The 23,427-nt window shown below is 59.3% G+C and overlaps 8 protein-coding genes across 8 annotated transcripts; 4 read left to right on the top strand and 4 right to left on the bottom strand.

The window, feature by feature from the left end:
- Positions 1 to 1,525: 1,525 nt before the first annotated feature.
- CH63R_02417 (uncharacterized protein) lies at positions 1,526 to 1,855 on the bottom strand (the record flags this gene model as incomplete). Its single annotated transcript, XM_018297392.1, has 1 exon — positions 1,526 to 1,855. The coding sequence occupies one exon, from the start codon at positions 1,853 to 1,855 to the stop codon at positions 1,526 to 1,528; it is 330 nt and encodes a 109-aa protein (XP_018162208.1).
- Positions 1,856 to 3,491: 1,636 nt separating this feature from the next.
- On the top strand, positions 3,492 to 4,322 carry CH63R_02416 (SnoaL-like polyketide cyclase; the record flags this gene model as incomplete). The annotated part of the gene is made up of 1 exon (XM_018297391.1): positions 3,492 to 4,322. The coding sequence occupies one exon, from the start codon at positions 3,492 to 3,494 to the stop codon at positions 4,320 to 4,322; it is 831 nt and encodes a 276-aa protein (XP_018162207.1).
- Positions 4,323 to 5,969: 1,647 nt separating this feature from the next.
- CH63R_02415 (Cytochrome P450) lies at positions 5,970 to 7,622 on the top strand (the record flags this gene model as incomplete). The annotated part of the gene is made up of 1 exon (XM_018297390.1): positions 5,970 to 7,622. One exon carries the CDS (start codon positions 5,970 to 5,972, stop codon positions 7,620 to 7,622), a length of 1,653 nt encoding a protein of 550 aa, XP_018162206.1.
- Positions 7,623 to 8,144: 522 nt separating this feature from the next.
- On the bottom strand, positions 8,145 to 10,199 carry CH63R_02414 (Pkd domain containing protein; the record flags this gene model as incomplete). The annotated part of the gene is made up of 1 exon (XM_018297389.1): positions 8,145 to 10,199. One exon carries the CDS (start codon positions 10,197 to 10,199, stop codon positions 8,145 to 8,147), a length of 2,055 nt encoding a protein of 684 aa, XP_018162205.1.
- A 774-nt stretch (positions 10,200 to 10,973) lies between these two features.
- Positions 10,974 to 12,954, bottom strand: CH63R_02413 (Serine threonine protein kinase; the record flags this gene model as incomplete). The annotated part of the gene is made up of 2 exons (XM_018297388.1): positions 10,974 to 12,805; positions 12,876 to 12,954. 2 exons carry the CDS (start codon positions 12,952 to 12,954, stop codon positions 10,974 to 10,976), a joined length of 1,911 nt encoding a protein of 636 aa, XP_018162204.1.
- A 525-nt stretch (positions 12,955 to 13,479) lies between these two features.
- Positions 13,480 to 14,259, bottom strand: CH63R_02412 (LamB/YcsF family protein; the record flags this gene model as incomplete). Its single annotated transcript, XM_018297387.1, has 1 exon — positions 13,480 to 14,259. The coding sequence occupies one exon, from the start codon at positions 14,257 to 14,259 to the stop codon at positions 13,480 to 13,482; it is 780 nt and encodes a 259-aa protein (XP_018162203.1).
- An 888-nt stretch (positions 14,260 to 15,147) lies between these two features.
- On the top strand, positions 15,148 to 18,911 carry CH63R_02411 (Urea carboxylase; the record flags this gene model as incomplete). The annotated part of the gene is made up of 2 exons (XM_018297386.1): positions 15,148 to 15,347; positions 15,407 to 18,911. The coding sequence occupies 2 exons, from the start codon at positions 15,148 to 15,150 to the stop codon at positions 18,909 to 18,911; spliced, it is 3,705 nt and encodes a 1,234-aa protein (XP_018162202.1).
- Positions 18,912 to 20,731: 1,820 nt separating this feature from the next.
- CH63R_02410 (C6 zinc finger domain-containing protein) lies at positions 20,732 to 23,289 on the top strand (the record flags this gene model as incomplete). Its single annotated transcript, XM_018297385.1, has 4 exons — positions 20,732 to 20,995; positions 21,155 to 22,156; positions 22,294 to 22,574; positions 22,740 to 23,289. The coding sequence occupies 4 exons, from the start codon at positions 20,732 to 20,734 to the stop codon at positions 23,287 to 23,289; spliced, it is 2,097 nt and encodes a 698-aa protein (XP_018162201.1).
- Between the last annotated feature and the right edge of the window lie 138 nt (positions 23,290 to 23,427).

Below are 23,427 nucleotides of genomic sequence, written 5' to 3'. Positions count from 1 at the left end.
CTCACTCTCTCTCTCCCTCCCTTTCACAACGCGATCACCATGCTGGCCCGCCATAAGCTTTGCGGAGACCGAGGGGGGGGGGGGGCAAGTTTAGAAGGGTTTGAGTTTGACATTCGGAGACGGGGTGGAGGGGGACAGAAATGACTTTGGTATGGGAAAGGTAACGAGATGCTGGACGGGTTTGACGGGACAACCCTGGACCACCTGTGTTGTCAGGCTCGCTTGAAGAAAAAAAAGGCATGGTAAGCCGCACCTGCAGCAGACAAGGGCGATAACTCGTGCGGAGGCTGAGGCGAAGGAAGTCGAAAGGGGACGATCTATACCAATGTAGTGTTATTTGGGAAGCTTCCCAAAACTCGACGGTGGACGGACGCGGCAGAGGGTGGTGTTTTTGGTGGCTGTGCGGTTCTGGGGACCTGCTCCAACTCGGCAACTCCCAACTCCAGCGATGACGCCTTGAAACGAAACATTTTGATGGGGAGGGATGGAGGGGGAAGGACGAGAGACGGGATCGTCGTTTGAAGTGGGTGCGGAGGCGCCCCGCGCTCGCATTGGTAGGTCGACGTACGGAGCCGGGGGGGTGTCCCGAACGGATCGGGCTCCGGGTGTGTTGGAGGGGAGGAGGAGGGAATAGGGATTGGCATGTCCCCTCCCTGCTTGACTCCCTCGAAAAAAGGGGGAAGGACCTGCGGATGTGACCAAGACTCAATTTTCGCCCTGTGGCTCGGTTGGGGCCGTCTCATTGGACTGTGTTCCCTTTCTCACGATCGGGGGTTACCGTTGGAAGGCCCCAGCCGAGATCAGTCGGTTTGCCAGCCATGTCCCGGGCGGCGACGGATTTCTCCATTGTTGGTTTCGCTCGTTTGGAGAGCGACACCGTCCCCGGAATCTCGCGTTCGGACTCGGGTCCTCGGCCCGGCCTGCGGACGGGAGGGAAGCGGAGTCGATGCCGGCCCCGCAACCGTCTTCACGCGAAGGATCGGGTCGTCGTGGCCAGACTGTGTCAGCCCGAGAATATCCAGTTGTGCCAAGGGGCGGCGTCAATCTGACTGTGTTGATGGACCTGAGCATAAGCGGCGGCATGCCCGAGCTTGCAGTTGGTTTGAGCCGTCGTTAGCCTGATGAACCAGACGGCCGAAGACTCTTGCCTTTCCCTGGCACGAGTGGATGGGAAGACTCGTTCTTGCATCCGGCCAACCTTGAAAATGGGTCACGAGGAAATCAGAAGACAGACTACTTTTGATGCAAGTGGCTGTTGGGACATGGCGGGCTTCTGCTGGCTAGGATCAACAACCCTCGCCAGGACCAGAATTTAGGAAGGACTTGGCGACTCCGTAAGCTTAGTGTATTGCGCAGTCAACAGCCTACTCCGGCGCAGATGACGGAAAAGAGTCTGAAACTTTGATCGAACTATCTCTCTTTGGTTCTCGCCCCCCGCCCCCCTTGGCTCCCCAAAACGCAAGCAAACACTCCGAAACTGAACTCCTACGCAAGCTCGTCTCGATGTCGCTGTATAAACACCACGCTAAGCCTTCTGGTCGTTCTTGAACCATTCCTTGAGCGTTTTGATCTCCTCCTCCGTGAGGGCAGCCTTGTCTGTGCCGTGCAGGGAGACGACGTAGGTCACGAGGCTGCCAGAGTTGGCGGGCTCGCCGGCCAGGCCGCGGGCCTCGAGGAGGGCGGCCCCCCGCGACGGCTCGGCGACGAACTGGGAGAGCAGGGCCAGCTCGTCCGAGTCGAGGATCGGGCAGGGGTCGTTGTTGCGGTCGATGATCTCCCGGGCGAGGGTGTGGGATGCGATCATCTCCCGGGGAGAGGGGCCGGTGTACGGGGCGGACTCGGCGGCGGTGGACATGGTGATTGTGGGAGCGTGTGATTGTTTGATGGTGTTGTGGGTTGGGTGAGTTGGGAAGTCAGTGGTGGCTGTGTGAAGTGGAGATGTGCTCAGAGGCGATAGAACGAGAACCACGGACGCGACACGGGGACACATATACTTTTGGTTGGCTCACCTCTGATGCCCCTTATTCGTGTTGACAAAAGACAAGAGCCAACGCGCATCCCATCCTCGGTGCTGCCTGGGGCAGGCAACGACATAAACGGCCACGATGCCCGTGCTGTGTGGCGCGGATCCAAGGACCTGCCATGATGAGAAAGCCGCCATTGTCTCATTGGCCCGCCGGTCCCTGTCGCCTCAACCAACGGTATTGAATATGAAGCAGTCGGGGCATCTCGTAGCCCGGGCAACGTCCGGCAGGAGGGTGTCTGGGAACGGGAACCGACGCATGCCGGTACAGGGAGGAAGATAAGGGGACTCGGTTGATGCCTCACTTCTTGTTGACTTTGTCCGTTTCTCAGCCAGCTCTCGTCACATTTCAATCCGTTGATTCTGTTCGAGACGATGCGCTGGCGCAATCTCCGAAAAATGGTCACAGGTATGTATTGATACCTTTGCAGACTTCTCGCACGGGGTCTGGGCAATCAACTCGGGAGCGCGCAAAAGGATGGTTCAGGCAAGGCAGCAGGATGTCTACAGATTCGGCCCGAAGACGGAGGACAAAGACCAAGAGAAGGCCGGATCATCGGCGATGTGGAGCTCATGGTCGGGTCCGGAAGTGGGTCAAGACACGGGAGGGGCTGCCATAGTGGCCGGTGTCGCCCCGTCAGAAACGACGGTCGAGGGAGCCAGTGACTTGGGTCATTGCGCATGTAGCAAAAACAGCTGTCAAATAGAGTAGAACAGACGTATGTTCCGCTACCAAGATTCGATATGAGAGAGCATCATGTTGGGCACTACAAGGTTGGTGCCAGGTATTACACTAAATTCTGTGGGCTGAGTATGGAGTGCTGTCCCGGAATCGTGGGATCCTGGCCGGACTCTCCGGCGCCGTAATCTTCGTCTCAAACTGCCCCTGCTCTTTCGGATGCTTCGGAGCCTGCCAGTAAAGTCATGGTCGAAATGGCGAGATGGCGAAGTGGCGTAGCTCGACGACGGGCGGACAACTGGTTTGATTACCGTGAGGCGTCTCATGCAGCGACCGGTAGATTATTTGACCGATTTGCTCGAAGCCCAAGCTCATTGAAGCTTCGTGACCCCATAAAACCAACTGTACCAAGGTTTTGGCGGATGTGACCCTGAAAGTTGATGCTGTCCGTCCGCGTTTTTCTCGGTGCACAGTTAGTCGATTGAGGGCGAAGGTGTGCCCACTCCAATGCCCGGTAACGAATCCCGGCCCGACGGGGCAGTTGGCGGCTCCGAATCACGACCTCACAGCGGCGCCTTCAAGCAACGCGTGATGGTCCCGAGACACTGGGATCGTGAGCATGGGGAGTTACTCAGTCTATATAATACACTCGGATCAAGCTCCTCACAGCCCGAAAAAAATCATCCTTTACACACACTTACCACGCCTCCACAAACCGAGAGGAGCATCACTCGTTACACAAACACCACGAAAAACACCCGAGCGGGCTCACTAGACCAAGTCCCAAACATGGCAGCACAAGGCCTCGACACAATCCTGCAGGCCTTCCTGGACGCAGTAAACGACAAGAAGTGGGATGAGGTGAACAATTACCTCCGGCCGTCCGTGGCGGCGGCCTACGACGAAACCCCGGAGACCAGAGACGACTTCGTCAAGCGGCTCACCGCAACCGCCGACAGGGGCGACCGGCTCAGCGCAGACTCGTGGACCATCGACGAAGCGGCACAGACCGTGGGCGCTCGTCTGGTCACCAGCATCAAGGACGCCGCGGAGGGAACGTCCGCTCAGGTCTGGGACCTGGTCATCGTCTCCTTCGAGGACGGCAAGATCGCCCGGTTCTACCAGGTCGCCTCCAAGATGAGCCGGGACCCCCGTGCCGGGCCCCCGGCGCCCGAGGTCACCCCCAAGCCGTCCGGAACCCTGCTGTCGGCGGGCGAGATCGACGCTCGGTACCGCGAGTACATCTTCAGCTACAACGAGGGCGCCATGCACACGGTCCTGCCACGGCTCTGGTCCAACGCGGTCTCGTTCAACGGCAAGTATTTGCCGGTGAATGTGGCGGTGGTCCTCCTCGGCAAGATCCTTCTGCCCGTCATCGCCGGCCTCAAGTACCAGATCGAGGAGGTTGCCGTCGACGAGGGGAGGCAGCAGATCGCCGTCCGGCTCTCCCTCGAGGGTGTGCCGGAGAACGACTTTCTCCAGAAGGGCGGTCCAGGGGAGAAGGTCAAGGTGTACGAGCACGCACTTTACGGGTACGAAGACGGCAAGATCAGTTGGGGGTGGGCTGCGCAGGCGTTTCACACACTGCCTCCGCCTGCTCCAGGGGCTGGCGGTCCTTGAGGGGCCAAGGTAGAGGGGCGTTCAGTGGCAGAACACCGACTGGCTGCCGTTATCCGGTTCACGTGGGTAGATTGTGCTAGAGTTCCGGTCCATGAGCGGTATACATGCTACAGATTAATGAGACCCTGTCATGTGAATATATTTCATCAGACGCAGGTCTATGATGTCCATCGCGAGTGCCATGCCATGGCATCCGGGAGGTCGGGCATTGAACATGCCTAGATGCCTGTCAACATTGCGCTACGGTTCAACGTACAAAAGATCCTACTACTGAGCAAAATGCTGGAAGTGCAAAGTTACCACAATCGAGGTCCTTTTTGTGCATTGCATACAGCAGCTGTCCCTCTTCTGAAGATTGGCAGACGGCAAGGGCCAAACCACGCTCTCGTGGATGGAGAACCTCCCTAATTTCTCAGCCTGTACGCTGGGCTACACGATGATTCTGATGCACATACCGAAAAAAGAAGAATTGATAATCGGTATAGACAGTGCAACGGCATATGGGGTTGTTCGGAGGATAAAGAACAGGTTCTTGGACGAGCGCAGGGTGAACGGCTTCGCAAGACGAGGACGCTTCCTCTTCCTCGCCCCCGTCAAACCAAGAAGTATGCTAGGCAGATTCATGCGTTCATCGTACCCTGCTTGCAGACAGGGAAGAAGAAGCGCGTGGGCGTTATTGCCCTCACAACGAAGAACGGACACCATGCTGGACACGCCCCCCCCTGTTGTTAGGACGGCGATGCCCCTCGACGGGTTGGTTGGTTCAAGGCTCCAAGAGGCTGTAAGTCGTCCGGTGGCGCAGGATTATACATCTGTCGTGCATCAACACCCAGTGGCCGCGCCGAGAAAAGAAAAAAACGGAAAGTAGGAAAGCAGTGTCTGTTGCCAACTTGTCACCTCCAGCGGTCCGGCCTGCGGCAGTGTAACTCTCACAGCTCCGGACCAGCTCCGTTTTCTAGTAGTCTGCCAAACCCGTGTCAACCAGGACACCAGTGCGACGACGGCACACTCACAGAGAAGCATTTCGCCTCTCAATGGCTGGATTGTTTCTTCAAAGCGTACAAGCTTACTGGTCGCGATGGTAATCCGGGGCCAAAGTTGGAACAATGGGCCAGAGAGAGACTGGCGACTTTAATAACACTATCCGTGAGCCGTTCAAGGCTCTGGCTCAAAGAAGTCTATGCCCGCCCCGCCCCCGCTGCGACACGGGCCGCTGGTCCAACGAACGGTCCGGTCCCACCCGGCAAGGCTTCCGGAGCGGAGCATTTGCCGGGTCTTGGTACCTCTTCCGGACGAATCCCCCACTCTCTCGCGAGACGGACGGCAACACATCAGCATTCGGCTACCCTACCCCTGGATTCCTCCCCCCCCCCTCTCGGCCCATCCCCAAACCTGACCTTCTGCTCCTGGTGTCCTCTCGCCATGCCCAGAGAACATGACGTTGTTGCGGCAGGGTTGGGAATCCCAAGCAATGCATTCGGCCAACTTCCCCGCCCGACTGCAGAAACCTGGCGGAGCGAATGATGCGGGCGCCGTTAATAAACAAAACGACACCTGCTCTCAACGACGGTCTGCCTTGTCTTCAACCTGCTCAAGCATAGTTGTACACTAATCGCACAGCTGGTTTCCAACAAGGTCAACGACGAAATGACCAGCTCCTCCACTTCGACCCTGCTGGGGGCCGTCGCGCTGGCGACGGTTCTCTTCGTCCTCTCGCGAATCAGAAGGGGCAGCCCGCCTCGCAAACCGCTCAAGCTCCCAATCATCGGCGACCTCCACAGCTCGCCGCGGGAGAGGCCCCTCTTGAACTGGGACGAATGGGCCAGGACCAACGGGCCGGTGGCCGCGTCGAAGCTGTTCGGCATCGTCCCGATGGTGGTCCTCAACACCTCCGCCGCGGCGACGGAGCTCTTCGCGAAGCGCAGCGCGCGCTACAGCAACCGGCCGAGCTCAGTGAGCATGGAGATGATCACCGGGTCCGGCCCGGGCAAGTCCCGGTTCACCTTGATGCACGACTACGACGCCGACCTGAAGCTGCACCACCGCATGCTATCGCCCAGCCTCGGGGCCGTCGCCGCGCCGCGGTACCAGCCCCTCATGGAGCTCGAGTCGAAGCAGTTCCTGGTCGATCTGCTGAGCGCCACAGCAGCAGCATCAGCAGCAGCAGCAGCATCGCGGGGGGGCAAAGACGACGACGACGACGCGGTCATGGAGAGCACCGAAATCCACCGTCTCTTCGAGCGCACGCAGGCCAGCGTCATCCTGGGGCTGCACTACGGCATCCGCGTGCCGTCCGTCAGCGACCCCGTCCTTAGCCGCATCGTCGACGTGCACGAAAAGGTCACCCACGTCGCCGCCAACCCGAGCCTCGTCGACTTCGTCCCGCCCCTGCGCCACCTGCCAGCGTTCCTGTCTCCCTGGCGCCGCGCCGCCGACAGGCTGTTTCGGTCGCAGAGCGAGCTCTACCTCTTCCTGCTGTACCAGGGCATGAACGCATCCGGCTGGAACGCCACGAGGCAGGCGCGCGCCGTTGCCGCCAAGCACGCCGGGGACGCGAAAGGGGCCGGCGTGCCGGAGATGGACCTCGCCTTCACGCTCGCGACCAGCGTCCAGGGCGGCATGGAGACCGCGCCCAGGCAGATGATGTGGCTCCTGGTCGCCGCGCACGCGAACCGGGACTTTCTGACGCGCGCGCACGCCGTCCTGGACAAGTTCGTCGGCAGGAAGAGGCTGCCGCGGTTCGCGGACCGGCCGAGGCTGTCGTACGTCGACGCCATCGCGTCCGAGGTCATGCGGTGGCGGCCGGTGGCGCCCGGGAGCATCCCGCGGCGGGCGGACGGGGAGGACGAGATCCTCGGCAAGCGCATCGTCGAGGGGGCGACGCTGTTCGCGAACTCGTGGGCCATCGGGCGGGACAAGGAGGTCTTTGGGGAGGAGGTGGGCGACCTCGGGGACTTCGTGCCGGAGAGGTGGCTGGACGTGGACGGCGGCATGCGCACCGAGCTCCCGCTGGCGGTCTTCGGCCACGGCAGGAGGAGCTGCCTGGGCAAGCGGGTGGCGACGGACAACATCTTCATGGTGTTTGCCAGCCTGCTGTGGGCGTTTGAGATCGTGCCCGTGGAGGAGGTCGACACGATGGCCATGGACGTGGCGGGCTTCATGACGGCGCCCTCGGGGTTCAGGTTCGGCATCAGGCCGCGCGGGCCGTGGGTCGAGGAGGTGATCCGGAGCAGCTGGAAAGGGGCCGAGACGGACTTGGGCAGGGTCATGGGGGAGTGGTCAGACATTGATACCCGGTAGTTTTGGGGAGCGGTTCGCCGTGCCTGTTGACTTTTACTTGTAGGTGGCGGATGCGGTGTTGCATGTTATATATGTTGAATTTCTTGAACCGTACGGCTGTCCCCTGCTGTAAGAGTAGTGCATTGTCTCTCAACCAGAGTCGGCCATACGTTCCAGAGTGAGGGAGGCCGACAGGCTACGACGTTGGAGCGTCTCACTGCAAGCCCTGACGTTGGGGTTCTGGTAACGAACAAGATCGTAAAGCTATTTGAGCGTTGGATTTCTCCGCATGATCCCTCGAATGTCCATTTATTTGTAAAATTTGTGTAATCTCTGTCGGGCCAGAGCAAGGTGAGAATTTTTGGTATGATCAAGTGAGCAATTTCTCAAAACTGAATGAAAGTGGACGTCTGGGGTTGTCAAGTCTGTGTTGCCCCATCACTATACAATGAAGAAACCCAAACGGAAATTGACCCCTTTCCGCTTCCACGTGCTGCCTCTTGAGAAGAACGTCCCCAAGGCCGGCTTGAAGCATACACCGCTCTACTCCACGACGACACTGACACGAGCTAGGTTCATCACTCTGCCGTAAGCCGCTCCTGGGTCTCCCTTACGGTGAGAAGTGGCCCGTACAATGGCGACGTGGTCACCGGTGGTGTTGTAAGTGACCGTGTGCTCAACACGGACGGTCTGGTTAGGGGCGATGGCAGGCCCAGGGTGGGAGAACGTCCCCGTCGAGAAGAGATCCCACTCGACATCCACCACCTCGCCCGTGCCGGGGGGCGTGTCAACGGTGGCACGAAACGTGACCGCCTCCCCCAGCTTCACGTTGCAGTGGCGGCCGCCGTTGACCAAGAAGTCAATAACTGGCTGGATGCCACGTCTCTCGGCCGCAGAGGGGGAAAGCTGGACCGAGTTGTCGTCGGCGGAGACGGTGTACGAGGTCGCGTCAGGCGCGGGGACTCCGTCCTCGACCCAGGACATCATGTCCTGGAGGGCTTGCTGGTAGATGCCATTGTACGGCACGATAATGGCGAGGCGACTCAGGGGGCGCTCCTCGTAGTAGTGCTCCGCATTGTCGTTGTACCAGAGGCGGTAGTTGTCGTCGAAGCGGTCGCCGAGATGCTGCTTCACCTGGGATTTGTACCAATCCGCGTGCCAGGGGAAGGCATCGCTATCCATGAGGTTCTGGACGACGATGAGCTTGCAGCCTATCGCGCCGGTGTGGCCTCCGCCGGCCACGGACGAGGCCAGGAGCTTTGACGTGTCAAGAGGGCGCTGTGGGTAGAGGGTGCCGTTCGCTGTGCGGAACTGATCGAACCCGTAGAAGCCCGCTCGTTGCGGGACCTGGTGTCTATAGTACGGGTGCGCGGCAAGGGACCACCTGTTATCGATCTGTATTCTGGCGCCCTCGGCGAGCTGCTTCTGAATAGTACGGTCGTTGGCGGCGGCTGTCGAGTCGTTGAACGCCATGGTCTTGCTGTGCGTGTACAAGGTGCCGCTGATGACTCCCAGCTTAGTCCCGTTGAGTCCAAAGACGGTCAAGTCGTAGCCATATATGTCGGCAACAGATGCTGGCGCGGTGCCCAGCACGATGCTGACCGGCATCCCACTGCCATCCCGCTCGACGCCCTGAACAGTCGTGCTGAAGTCAACCAGCGCGCCTCTAATGACGTCGCCGAGGGGGCTCTGTTCGGTTCCGAGGTAGCCCGGCTTTGACCAGAAATCGTCTGCGTAGGTAGAGTCGAGAGTCTTGAGAAAAGTGTTCTTTAAAATGTTCAACGTGGAACTGTTGGCCACCTCGTTGAAGTGCTCCCAAGTCCCGACGGGCACGCCGAATTCTGTGACTTCGAGTAGCATCGATCGCTCGACTTGGGTCAGGGTCGGGATGGAAAAGGGGTCTCCGTTGCCACCTGGTCGAAGGACCTCTTGGATCTCGGCCGACTTGTTGCGCAAGACAAGTCCCGCCATGGCTCTGACAGACGGACCGTTAGGGGCAGAGACGGGCACGGCCTGCACCATGGCAACAGCGCCGTCCCAGATTCCGACGGTATTCTCAATGCCGCCAATGACCTGGTTGGAGCCCCCGCTACCACCGTAGACATAGCCATAGATGCGGGTAGTGTTGCCGGTCTTGTAATGCTGCGTGGCGACCACCCTGGAGAACTTTGCCGCCGCAGCCTCAGCGCGGTAACCGTTCGTGCCGGTCACCTGGACGGTGTAAGCGTTGCTGTCCAGCCCGAAGCCGATGGTCTCGTTGGTCGCGTTCTCGGACTGGGTCGGATACGCAAATTGGAGAAACCGCCCTTCCCAGGTGTCCTTGGGGGGGAAGTAAAAGTTGAATCGAGTGGACGTGTTGAAGAAGTGACCCGAGACGCGGTAGTGAGGGCCCGGGGCTGTTTCGTCGGACTCGACGTCGATCACAGGGTTCTCGTAGAGAGGATCGATACAAGTCGAGGTAACGAGCATAGAACCGCCTGATTCGGTGGGGATTTCGCACGCAGGTGTAGAGTTCACGGCGCTGGCTGAGCATTTTGCCAAAACCAAGGCGGCCAGAGCCACGGCTGGGGCTCGTACGGAGGTCTGAAGCCACCTCATTCTATCGTTCCCGCTGTGCGTCCGGGGGTTAGAAGATAGGCATTCTGGGAGGGAGCGACTTACACACTATCGAAGATATACAAATACCAAAAAACTATAAAGAGAGTGTGACAAGAAAAACGGATGAAAAGTAAACCGAAGGATCGACGAGAGAATGAAGGAAGATGTTGTGACTTGATGCTCAACAGCGACTTGGTTGTATAGACTTTTAATCACTTGAAGACTGGCCTCTGGAAGCCCCAACGATCCATCGTTACATAGACTGTAATAAGACCGAGGAGGTACTGCCAAGTTGCCAAGTCTCACAAGCCTCGAAGGGAAATCTCGCGTTTGCATGATGTTCCCATTCAACGGTGGCAAGGGTTGTCGTATCGGATACGAAAAAGTCAACAGCGACCGTATCGCATGTCATCCGGCCCCACCATCGACTAGATGGATCCGCAAACCGCATCGCCGGGTTCGGATTGTCATTTGTGTACATTAGTGCCTCGCTGCGCCCGTGGCCGACACTGGCCTGACATTGGGTTTGCGTACGGGGCGGTGTTCTAGAAGAGGTGCAAGGTCTCGAAAGCACGGGGAGAACTGCCGACAGAAACCCATTTCTGGCCTCGGAGCCTCCCTCCAGCGCTGAGGGATGCTCTCTGCCGGCCAAACGTTGGCAGGCATCTTTGGTGGATATCCATCATTAAGTATGAGTGACCGCTTTTGGGACTTTGAAAGGGCATTCTGCTCAGTCCGACTGACACCTGTCCATCTGGTGTCTGAAGACCAAAACTAAACGCGCACATCATCCAACTTCTTCACCACGTCCTCGTAAAACCGCATCGAAAGACGTGCGGCTACGTTGTCGTCGGTCTCGACGCCATGATCCGCTAGCCCCAGGCTCTCCCCGCCTTCAATGCACTTCCGGGCAGCCTCCTCGAACATCTCCCCCATGTTGGCGCCCAGTTCGGCGATGCGGTCTTGGTCAAGTAGAGCGTCTCTAACCCTTAGGGCGAGGCTGGGCCGCCGGTTGATGTCGTAACCGAGAACCTCGTCTACCGGACTCCAGTGGGCGATCTCGACGAAAAGCACACCGAGACTGTACAGATCGAAGCTCTTCTTGAACCGCTCCCTCTCGGCGGGGTTCATCAGCTGTACCTGAGGATGGCGGTACAAGTTGTACTCGGCATCGTCCTGGGGGATGTCTGTTGCTTCATCACTGCGCGCGGGACGGGAGTAGTCGAAACCAGTCAAGTAGGGCTCTGCATAGTTAACGTGGCCGCTCTTGTCCCGGAAGAAGACAACGTTGTGGCTGCGCAGCCCCTTGTGGAGCCAGTTGACGGCGTGAAGATACAGAAGGCAGCTACTGATGGCGTGTGCCAGCTTGATTCTCTCCGTGACCCGAGGTTTCCGCTCGATCTGGAAGAGCTCGCGGAGGGATGGCGGAGGCAGGGACGGATGCACCTCGTTGCCGCTGGGTCGTTCGAACACAAGCCCGAGCTTCCGATCCAAGCTGTCGTCTTCCGGCGCGTCGCTGTCGGGTCCCAGCATGTCGAAGAAGCCAAGGCAATGCAGTGTCCGGAAAGCTTCGGGCTTCGGACTGTGGTTCAGGAGAGCGGCAAGCTTGCCTACCCTGTCCATAATGATCCTTCTTGGCGGCGACTCATCTCCGGCTTTCTGGCGATCGTATTCCTTCCATTCCACCCACACTCTCCTTTCAGATCCGTCGGCGGTGCGGAGCATGGCTTCGCATCTCGGTTGGTCAAAGTCGTCGGGTTCTTCTTGAAGTAATGTGATAGTTTTTCTGTCCAAGACAAGCATGTCCCGTCGTGCTGGCTTCCCCAGCCCTAGAGACATGGCCGTGGCCTCGTCCCACGGTCGCTGTTTCTCGGGCTCCATCGACTCGTTGAAAGCTTTGAACTTGGCGAGTTTGGCAAGCAGATCCAGACCGTCTGCGTTCTTTTCCCGTTGAGCCTTGGACATGGACGAGATGTTTGCCGGTGCAGTGTTTTCCAGCTTCAGGCTTAGAGCCATCACAAGGCGCCCCAGATCTGCAACGCGATGATGCAGCTGCAAGACCCCTCGGTTGGTATCTTGCACAGTGTCGCGGATCTCCACTTGCAGGCGGGCGTCCAGGATATCAGTCATGTTGTCGTTCAAAGCAGCAAACCTGGACAGGAGGACCTCGAATGCGACTTTGTCGAATGAGACCCAGCTCAGCCTGAGAAAGGTCTCTCGGGACTGGCTCTTCAGCTTGCCCATGGCCCGCTTGATGAAGTCTTTTCGCCTCTCGGGCAACGGAAAACTGGCGGCGGCAGCATCTTTCTCGGGGTGGTCGAGGACCGTGTCCTCGTCAGGGGTCGGCTTCAAGCGCTCATTGCGGCGCTGATGGTCCTCAAACTCCTTGAACAAGCACTGGACCTGGACCAAAAGGTCTAGGATCGTGGTGCGGTGGAGGACGAAGGTGTTTGTGCTAAGAATCTTCTCGTGCTGGTTCCCGTCCAGGTCGAGCAGGCCGGACGTCTCGCTCCAGGCAAAGAGTCTCTGTTGCTCCATCCGCAATCTCAGGTTGAGGAACTTGCAGTCATCGGGGAAGTTCTTGGCCGTGATTAACAGCTGGATACCTGAGTCTGCTTAGTACCTCTTGTCCCGATGCAACGTGCTACGCAGCGACGACGATGGATCATTCGTTACCTTGCACGCAACCGGTGTAGACTTGCAGTCCGATGGACGCAACGCCGATCGCCAAGCCGGCGGCCGAGATTGGATCCATGATATTGGCCGGAGTGAATGAGTGATTGTTCCTTTTCGGCGGACAACTACGGTGTGAGTTGGCATTGGCGAAGACTGACAGACTCAGTCGCCAAGAATCGTGTCACTAGACGGAAGAGAGACTCGTTTTGTGCATTTTTTTTTTCTTGGTGCGCCTCTCCCGCGACGGATAGGTTGTTTGCATGCACGATGTGCATGTGTTGAGGAACCCGACCCCCGAGTCGGACGAGTCGGAGGAGAGACTCAACTACCTACCTTAGTATGCCTAGTTAGGTAGATGTCGGCAGATGTTGGATGCTTGGCGAGTGCCAGCTGGTAGGCTTTTCCAGACACTTGTGAGCGGCCCGGCTTCCCGTCAGATATCCTCACTCTTTTTTCCATTGTCGCTACAAACTACCCAAGGGAGGTAACTAGCCAACATCATCATTCGCTAACCCGTTTACCTTTTGTCCATTGTCCATTGTCGAGAGCAAACTATTTCAAATATTGTTACAACAAAACAAATTCTTTACACTCTCAGACATTGCTATTCGGCAGGAAACTTCTGCCTGTTCGCCTCATCAACCGCCCTGCGCACCCCCGTCACATTCTGAAGAACCGTCGGATGGTCCGAGTGAACGCAGATGCTGAATGGCTTGCCCTGGAACCCGAAGCTGAAGACGTCGCCGTTGTTGTCCTTGCCTGAATCCTCGAGCGACGCAGATAGCGCTCTCTCGTAGCACAGCTCTGGAGTGGCCACCTTGGACTGTGCGACCGGTATGAGCTTGCCCTCGGGGGAGTAGTCGATGTCGACGTAGACCTCCCCCTGGAAGGGAATGCCCAGCTCTTTGCACATGGCTTCCTGGGCGGGGTTCTGCGACGCGTAGACGGGCACGTCGTTCCCAAAGGTGGCGCACGCTTCCAGGACGGCTCTCATGATGGCCTCGTCCCTCTGCATGTAGAAGAAGAGCTCGCCGTGCGGTTTGATATGGGACAACGCGACGCCCTCCGAGTCCAGTATGGCCTTGAGGGCGCCTACCTGGTACAGCACCATGGCGTACATGTCCTTGGGGTCGATCTCGATCTTCCTGCGGCCGAAGCCGAACATGTCCTGGAGCCCGGGGTGGGCGCCGGCCCTGACGCCGTGCTGCTTACACAGGCGGACGGTTTTCAGCATGATGGTTGGGTCGCCGGCGTGGAACCCGCAGGCGATGTTGGCGGCGTCGAGGTAAGGCATCAGCTGCTCGTCCGGGCCCATCTTCCATCGGCCGAAGCCCTCGCCCATGTCGGCGTTGATCTCGTATTTGCGTGCGAGCCCTGAAGCCATTCTGAAAGGTCGGGTTACAGGTTGCTTCGTGTGAAAAGAGAAGAGAGGCGATTGGCGCAAGCAGTGGCGCAACAGGAACCCGGAGGAGAGTACAGGTATGCGGTAGGGATGCATCTTGTCTTGGTCCGTCTTATTATTATCGCCCTTCCTTGCCCAGAGGCAGAGTTTCTGCTAAAGAACGGGCTCAGTGGCCAACCAGGGAAGATCTCAGATGGGACAGAGTTGGAGTAGCTCTGGTGTGGGAGAGAGTTGGGGTTAGGTGCTCCAAGTTGAAGATGAAGCGGAACTTTGGGGAACAAGCTTCGCGGTTGGGGGATCAGGTGGTCCTTATCGCAGAAGTCTAGGTACTGACAGGGGGGATGATAGGTGTGGGTGGTTACCTGTACCTGTGACAGCCCCCCCCCATCCCGCCCCCCCGGTAGCCATTTCAATGCGGGGTAACTAGGTTACTGGTGATTCACTGCTTGATGGCCAACTGCCCCCCTAAACCTGGGTGGGAAGCTTGGTCAATCAGACATGCCAGAATCAAACCACACCAAACCTCCACCCTCCAAACTTTCATGCATACTGGGCCGACGATCTCTTTATCTTGAACCGGACTGTCGGCAATGCCACTGCTCAAGCTCCCACACGACCACGGCCTCGGCCATGCCCCTCTCCCGGGATATCAGCTGTTGGGGTAAAAAAGACAGACACCGGCCCGGTCCCAGTACGTCGTGCCTCCTCATCATAATGGCGCGGACTGATGGATCGAATCGGCTCATGGTCATATACTGTAAGTCACTCGACCCTCCCTCCACATTTGCCCGGCCCTCCTCTCCATACACATAACACTCGTTGGCCTAGGATCGAGCCCTTTGTTGACTCTTTTGAATTACCCCCTGCGATATGGAACCCAAACCACTCCTCAATATTAAGAAGGTGTTGGTGGCCAACCGAGGCGAGATCGCCGTCCGCTGCATCAAGGCTTGTCGCGAACTAGGCGTCCATAGCATCGCCGTCTACACGGATGCCGACACGACCTCACTGCACGCTCTGCTGGCAGATGAAGCAATCCCGTTGCGGGGCAGTGACACCTACACAGACGGGTGAGTGTTCCCGGTGTAAGTGCTAATGGCCGTGTGTCAGATAGCTGACCCTGCCATAGCGCTGCCATCCTAAGCATCTGCAGAAGCACACGTGCTGACGCCGTTTTCCCCGGATATGGCTTCCTGAGCGAGAATGTCGAGTTCGCCGATGCTGTTACCAACGCAGGCATCGTCTTCGTCGGCCCCTCCTCCGCTTCAATCAAGGCCATGGGCCTCAAGCACGAGGCGAGGTCCATCGCCGAAGCTGTCAATGTCCCCGTCATACCCGGAACATCGCTTATCCCCTCGACACACGAGGCCATCGAGGGGGCCAAGAAACTCGGCTTCCCCGTCATGCTCAAGGCCACTGGGGGAGGCGGCGGCATGGGCTTACAAATCTGCTACGACGACGACGACGTTCCTAAGGCTTTCGCCACTGTCGAGAGCCGAGCTGGCGCCCTCTTCAAGAACAGCGGCGTCTTCTTGGAGAAGTACTATCCCCGTTCCCGGCACATCGAGGTGCAAGTGTTTGGAAATGGCGTCGAAGTCGTCGCCTTGGGAGAGAGGGAGTGCTCCCTCCAGCGCCGTCATCAAAAGGTCATTGAGGAATGCCCTAGTCCGTTTGTCGAGCGGACCCCTGGCCTGCGCGAGAAGATGCTGCAGGCAGCAGTCAACTACGCCTCCCAGCTCAAGTACAAAAGCGCCGGTACCGTCGAGTTCCTGGTCGACGACGAGACGGCCGACTTCTTCTTCCTCGAGATGAACACGCGCCTGCAGGTGGAGCATGGCATCACCGAAATGTGCTACGGAGTGGACCTCGTCCATCTGATGCTGTATCAGGCCGACTTCGAGCGTGGGGGTCACTTGGGCATTCCCTCGGTCGAGTTGCAGAGCATCTCACGGCCGCAACCACTCGGTTCCGCCATCGAGGCAAGAGTATACGCCGAAGTGCCTCTGCTCGACTTTGCCCCCAGCCCGGGAGTTCTTCAGCACGTACACTGGCCGCAAGGCGATGGCGTCCGCGTTGATACGTGGGTGAAGAGCGGCCAGCACATCACACCTCTCTACGACCCCTTAGTCGCCAAGGTCATGGTGCACAGCCCGGCCGGCCGGGTGGATGCTCAGAAAAGAATGCTTGCGGCCCTGGCTGACACGGCCTTACAAGGGACCCAGACAAACCTGCAGTATCTGTCGCAGGTGTTGCGGTCTGACGCATTCACCAAGGGCAACACGCTCACCAACTTCCTGGCCTCGTTCCAAGTCGATGCGTGCGCTGTACAAGTCCTCAGCCCCGGCGTCTTCACCACGGTCCAGGACTACCCTGGGCGAAGGGCGGTGGGACACGGAGTCCCCCCCAGCGGTCCCATGGACGATTTGAGCAGCCGAGCAGCCAACATCCTCGTCGGCAACGATCCGCAAGCTGAACTCCTCGAGATCACTATGACGGGCCCGGAGCTCATGTTCCACGAGTCGGCAGTTGTGGCTGTCTGTGGCGCCCAAGTTCCCGTGGCTGTCAATGACGAGGATCGGCCAATGTGGTCCCGCATCATCGTGAGGCGAGGGCAAACACTCAAGATCGGCAACGTTATCGGCGACGGCCTCCGGACCTACCTTGCTGTGAAGGGCGGATTTCCCGAGATCCCGCTCTATCTCGGCTCCAAGTCCACGGCGCCGGAGCTTGTCCTTGGTGGTCTGCAAGGACGGAAGCTGCAAACAAACGACATCCTTGCCCTCTCCTCGGAGTCGGGGTTGTGGGCAGATACGGCGTCACCTTTTTCGCTACCTCGAGGGGCCATTCCGGACTACAGCGTCTCCGAAGTCTACTGTCTCAACGGCCCGTACGGTTCGGAAGATATTCTCACGCCAGAGGGCATGGAGACGATCACGAGCTCCAAATGGACCGTCAGTCACAACAGCAGCCGTAGCGGAGTTCGGCTGGAAGGTCCGCGATTGAAATGGGCTCGCACGACGGGCGGAGGGGGCGGGTCCCATCCGTCCAACGTCTTTGATTACGGATATCCAAATGGCGGCGTCAACTGGACCGGAGAGTATCCCATCATATTCTCGCGCGACCGGCCGGATCTCGGTGGGTTTGCCTGTCCGGTGACCATCTGCTCGGCCGAAATGTGGAAGGTCGGCCAGCTGAAGCCGGGCGATGCCGTGCGGCTGCAACTCGTGAACTTTGAGGACGCCATGGAGATCACTCGCGAAAACGAGGCCTATTTAGAGTCTGTTGCCGCTCTCGTCGACGGGCAAGACATTGCGGTTTCCCCTCCCAGGAAGACATTCGGGCCTCAGAACAACACGTCCTCCATCTTACAGACGACTCGGCCCCATGGCGACCATCCGCGCGTCACCTATAGACAGGGAGGCGACACTTCCATCATTGTCGAGTATGGCGAGCAGGTCGCCGATCTACGAAACACCGTCTGCGTTCAGATTCTCAAGGAAAAAGTGGCGGCCCGGGGTATTGTTGGTGTACGCTGCGAGCCAAACCTCGCCACGCTCACCGTGCACTACGATCCGGTCCAAATACATCAGTCGGAAATGTTCCAGAGCTTGAGGCAGCTCGACGAGAGCATTGAAGAGATTGTAGGAACCAGAATGGCGGTCCGCGAACTCAGCCTCCCGCTGTGCGTGGACCACCCCACGGTCCAAGAGGCTACAGAGCGATACATGGAGAGCATCCGGCCGACGGCCGCCTACCTCCCGGACAACGTCGAGTATCTGCGGAAGAACAACGCGCTGAAGTCCCGCCGCGAAGTCTTCGATTCCCTGGTCAACACTCCCTGGCTTACCGTCGCTGTTGGCTTCTTCGTCGGCACCCCCATCCTGTTCCCACTCGACCCCAGGTACGTCTTTACGGGCCAGAAGTACAACCCCAACCGCGCATACACACCGAGCGGCTCCGTCGGCCTCGGCGGGTCGCTGTTGGCCATCTATCCCGTTGCTGCCCCGGGAGGCTACCAGCTCATGGGCCGCACTCTGGGCACGTGGGACATGATGGGTACTCGGCCGGGATTCTCGCCATCGCGGCCGTGGCTGTTTGATCACTTTGACATTGTGAGATTCCGCGAGGTCTCCAAGGAGGAGTTCGACCAGGCGGAACGCGACTTCGAGGGCGGAAGATACGAGTTTGAGATTTCGGAAGGCGTCCTCGCCATGGACGAGTACATTGCCAAGTTCGACGCGGCAGCGCGAGACCCCGCTCACCAGGAGTGGCGCGAGCGTCAGGCTGCGGCGGCGAGGGAGATGGGAGAACTTGAGCAGCGGCTCTTTGGGGAATGGAGCGAGGCCAAGGCGGCAGAGATGGCGGGCCAGAGCGAGGTCGGGGCCGAGGCGGCATCGGCCGACACGGTCACGATCGAGTCGCCCATGAACGCCAATGTGTGGAAGACGCTGGTCAAGGTCGGGGATGTGCTGGAGGACAAGCAAACGGTGGCGATTCTGGAGGCGATGAAGATGGAAATCAAGGTGGTGGTATCCGAGGCACAGGCCGGAGCCGTGGTGACGAAGATTACACGGCCGCCCGGCAGCGTCGTCAGCCCGGGTACGCCCATTGTGGTGTGCAAGAAAGCAAGGTAGTCGGTTAGCTAGCTAGCTAGCGAGCGTCATCGGGCGAGAGGAATTAACGCCTGTACACGTAACTTTATGGCATTGGTTTCGTGAGAGATTAAAACTCGCCCTGTAGGAGGAGGAGTGGAGGGGCAAGAAAGGGTGTGTTGATGGGCCGCCGGGCATCCGGGACCCATTCATCCGGCCCCCGACCGAATGCCGCGCCGCGAGTGGATCACGAAGCATTCCATGGTCCATCAAGAAGTGGGGCCATGTTACCGGCCGGATGCGGCAAGCGGAGATTGCTCTCGCCCCGGTTCTTCTCCCTTTTCTCCTCCACGACAGATGCGCCGGCAGATGCGCCGGCAAATGTGGTTGATGAGCCTTGCCGCATGGAGCCCCCGAGACACCGCGATCATCCTTGCGGCGCGCCCCGCGGGGCGGCGAGGACGGGGCTTCACACGTGGCCTGAGGGGCCGCCGCGTCGTCGTGTGGACGCCAGACGGTATTTTGTGTGTGTGTGTGTGTGTGTTATCGGACAGTCGCAGCTCGCCAGGGAGTGGCGGGCAACTCGGGACGAATCGCCCGCGGCCCCTTGCTTTGGATGGTTTATTTTGGATGAATTTCCGGGTGGGAGGGAACATGGATGTAGTCAGTAGGTCAGGCCAGGCCAGTTTCGTGGTCCTCGGGCGGCCGTGTGCTGGAAAAGGGCCCTCGGACTCCACGCCGGATCAAAAGCCGAAAGCCACGAGGCCGGCCCCATGCCTGTAGCCAGTAGGGCTGAGCCTAGGCCATGCACTGAACAACAGCGCCCCGACATCCGCGGGCAGCAGGCAAGACAGCGAGATAGACGCACGGGCTGGGTAGCTTCCCCTCCCCCTCGTAGTGGTGCACTGGCACCGGTTGGCGGACGGCGGTGGCCGATACCCGCGTCATGCTGGGCCCCCCCGACAAGGCAAGTGTTGAGTCTGATGGGCGGCTATTCAAAGGTCGGTATAAGTTGCCTTTGTACTCTCTCTCGATCTCATCACGAGGGACCACGACGTGAAAACAGCTGCCACTTCGTTTTCTTTTTTTTCGTAAAGGGGAGACAGGCAGCAGCATTAGTTCCCCGGGACCACGGCCGCAGGGTTCCGCCTCCCCGACGATTGCCGTCTCCACCAAAACGAGCAAACAAACAAGCACTCTTTGTCACACTTGCACCAACACGACCAACACCACCACCACCACCACCACCACAGCACACACGATACAACGACGTCGTTGTATTGGTCTTCACCCGCATTCGTCCCACGGCGGCAGCGGTAGCGGCAGCGGCAGCTAAGCTATCAAAGGCAAACCCCCGGCACACACACAGAACACGTCCACATCGTCAGCCTCTCTCGTACGATCAAACCCCACCCCTGGTCGAGTGGACTCGGTGGAGGGAGGGGGGTCGAAACCGGGATACTGGGCCTTTTGGCCCTTTGCGCTGTTTCCAGGCTCTCGACACACACACACACACACACACTGACCGTGCGCCGCCTTGTTTGCTTCGATTCGTCTTTTGGGGGGAAGCGAGGGGAGGGGCGCAAGGAAACGATACTGATTAATTAAGACACCTTGTCTGCGCACCTTTTCTTGGTCGACGACTCAGGCGAGTCCAGGTTTTTTCCACCCTTCTCAATATCGATATTTCCCCCCTTGCAAAAAAACCATTTCTTCTCTTCCCGTGCGCTGCTGCGAGGGGAAAGGAAGTGTTTGAGAAGTGAAAATAAAAAGTTAAAAAAAGCCACCCCAAAAAAGAAAAACAACATATAACGGAAGAAGAGGAAGAGAAAGAAGAAGAAAGCAGAATCCCCATACTCGACATGCAGCCTTCACTATCCCCCCATTTCTCACCACCACCACCACCGCCGCCGCCTCCTCTTTCTGATCTTCCTCCGGGGAGCACTCACAGCAACGGATCCCCAAACGCTCTAGACGTGGCGGCGGTGGTGCCCGGCTCGGAGTCGCCGGCCGGCCGTGAGTCGCCGAACGCACCCTCGTCCTCCTCGGCGACCAGTGATTCCCGCTCTCACTCGCAGCAGGCCGCCCAACCAGTCATTGCGGTCCCTGCCGCCTGTCTCGGCTGCGTAAGCAACATACCTACACCTCTTCTCTCCGTCCCTTTCCCCTTCCCTTCTCTTCCCTTGCCTGAAAAAAAAAGCCCGTCATGCCCCCCCCCCCCCTGACGGCCCGGAGCTGACTCAACCCCTCCTCCTCTTTCGCTACAGCGCGCGAAGCACCTTAAGTGCGACGGCCAGAACCCATGCTCGCGATGCCGGAGCTCGCAGTCCGAGTGCGTCTACGTCGCCTCGCGGCGCGGTTACAAGGGTCCGAGGAGGAACAACAACACCAACATCAACATCAACACCACCACCAACAACGACCCCGCCAATTCCAACACCAACCCCAACAAGAGGGCACGCTCTTCGTCCCCGACATCCACCCTTGACGTCGCCGATAATGGCTGCTCCATATTCCTCGGTGCCGCCGCCGCCGCCGACGACTCGTCCATGCCCTTCTATCCCGCCGCCATCGGCCTCCCGGACACCCCCAGCACCACCTTTGCCACGACGCCCAGCTTCACTAACCTGCAACTCTACCGGTCCTTCGGCGCCGCCGTCGGCTTCGGCTCCGGCTCCGGCTCTGGCTCCAACCAGTTGGCCCTGGCCCAGCCTCAGCCCTCCGGCGTCCCTGCCCAGGTGCCTGTCCCCACCCTTGCCGAGCGGTGTCTGGACTCCTTCTACCACCATTTCCATGCCTCGCACCCCTTCGCTCTCCCCAAGGAGTGGCTGCTCCGCGTCATGCGAGACACCAACATCGAGCCCCTGCTGGCCGCCATCCGCTGGATCGGCGCCCTGTTCCTCGAGGTCGGGCCCGCCCGCGCCGGCTTCCTAGACGAGGCGCTGCGCCTGGTCCAGGACCCCGCGACCCGGCGCGACGGCTTCTTCGTCCAGGCCCTGGTCCTCCTCGTCGTCGGCCTGGACGGGAGCGGCGAGCAGGAGAGGGCCCGCGACCTGCTCGGCGACGCCGAGCGTGTCGCCCTCGAGCTCGGCCTGAACACGCGCGGGTACGCGACGCAGTATGGCCGCGGCGTCCCCGTCCTCGAGGAGAGCTGGCGCAGGACCTGGTGGGACCTGTTCGTCGTCGACGGCATGGTCGCCGGAGTCCATCGCCAGACCAAAGTTTTGCTCTTTGACGTGCCCGCCGACGCCGCCCTCCCCTGCGAGGAGCACCAATATATGTCCGGGGTAAGTCATCATCCCTCCCCCCCCCTTCCTCCCCTCCCACCCCCAAAAGAAAAATACTATGCCACATCCACTTATATCCTTCTATGACGGACGGGTCGGCTGAGATTTTGCGTGTGTGCTTTTCCCCCAACTTGTAGACCATCCCGCCGCCATTAACCCTCGCCGACCTGGAGGACCAGGACTTCTCCGGCGAGGACAGGGAGTTCTCGTCGTTCGCGTACCGCGTCCTCGCCGGGCGCAACCTGGGGAGGTTCATGCGCGTCCCGCCCATCTTCGGCGCGGACGACGAGAACCTGGTGCGGATCGAGGCGCTCCTGACCAACTGGAGGCTCCATCTCCCGGCGTCCAAGAGGGACGCGCTGAACCAGAAGCTGCAGCCGGACGAGATGATTTTCCAGGCCAACATGATGACCAACGCGTACGTCTTCTATTTCTCTCCCTCCCTCTATCTCTCTGTGTGTGTGTCTTCTTCCTCATCCTCCCCTTCTTCTTCTTCTTCTTCTTCTTCATCCTCCTTCTCTTCTTCTTCTCCCCCTCCTCCATCATACATACATACCCCCTCCCTCGGCTGACCAGAGAACAGAACGTCCATCATGCTCCACCAGCCTCACTCGCAGCTCGACTCGTCGCCCACGCGATCCGTCACGTCGTGCGCGCCGCACCGGCCGGTGCCGTCGGGCGACCTGTTCAACTCGCACACGAGCCACACGGTGACGTCGGCCGCCGAGATCAGCCGGATGATCACGCACCGCGCGCCGCTGACGTCCCACACGCACTTCTTCACCTGCGTCATCACGCTCTCGTCCATCGTCCACCTGAGCCGCTGGGCCCTCTTCTTCGTGCCCCACGACGACGACGAGCTGCGCCAGCAGATCCGGCTCAACATCGGCGCCCTCAACGCCCTCTCGGCCGTGTGGCGGGCCGCGGGCAAGGCCGCGGGCCAGGTCAAGGGCGTCGCGCACGAGATCTACCGGTCCAAGAAGGCGTCGCAGGCCGCCAACCCGTCCTACTGGCAGGGCTTCAGCCAGGAGGAGGTCATGAACAGCATCGCCGCCGACGAGACCATCATGAACGACATCGAGACGGGGCTGGGCGGGATCCCGCTGCCGTCTCTCGACAGCCTCACGGGGTAGTCGTCGGAATGTTGAGTGGAGGGGGTGTGTGAAGTATGCGTTGTGAAGAGCCAAGACGAATGAAGGGGATGGAGAGGAAGTGACTGGCGCGATACGCGTCATCGGCCAGTCCGGTTCGGTTCGTGGTATACCAGCTCG

Source organism: Colletotrichum higginsianum, chromosome 2 (genome assembly GCF_001672515.1).
Source record: "Colletotrichum higginsianum IMI 349063 chromosome 2, whole genome shotgun sequence".
In the NCBI taxonomy this organism is placed as follows: Eukaryota; Fungi; Ascomycota; class Sordariomycetes; order Glomerellales; family Glomerellaceae; genus Colletotrichum; species Colletotrichum higginsianum.
Note: the sequence above shows the minus strand (reverse complement) of the source record. Positions and strands in the feature narration are given on the sequence as shown.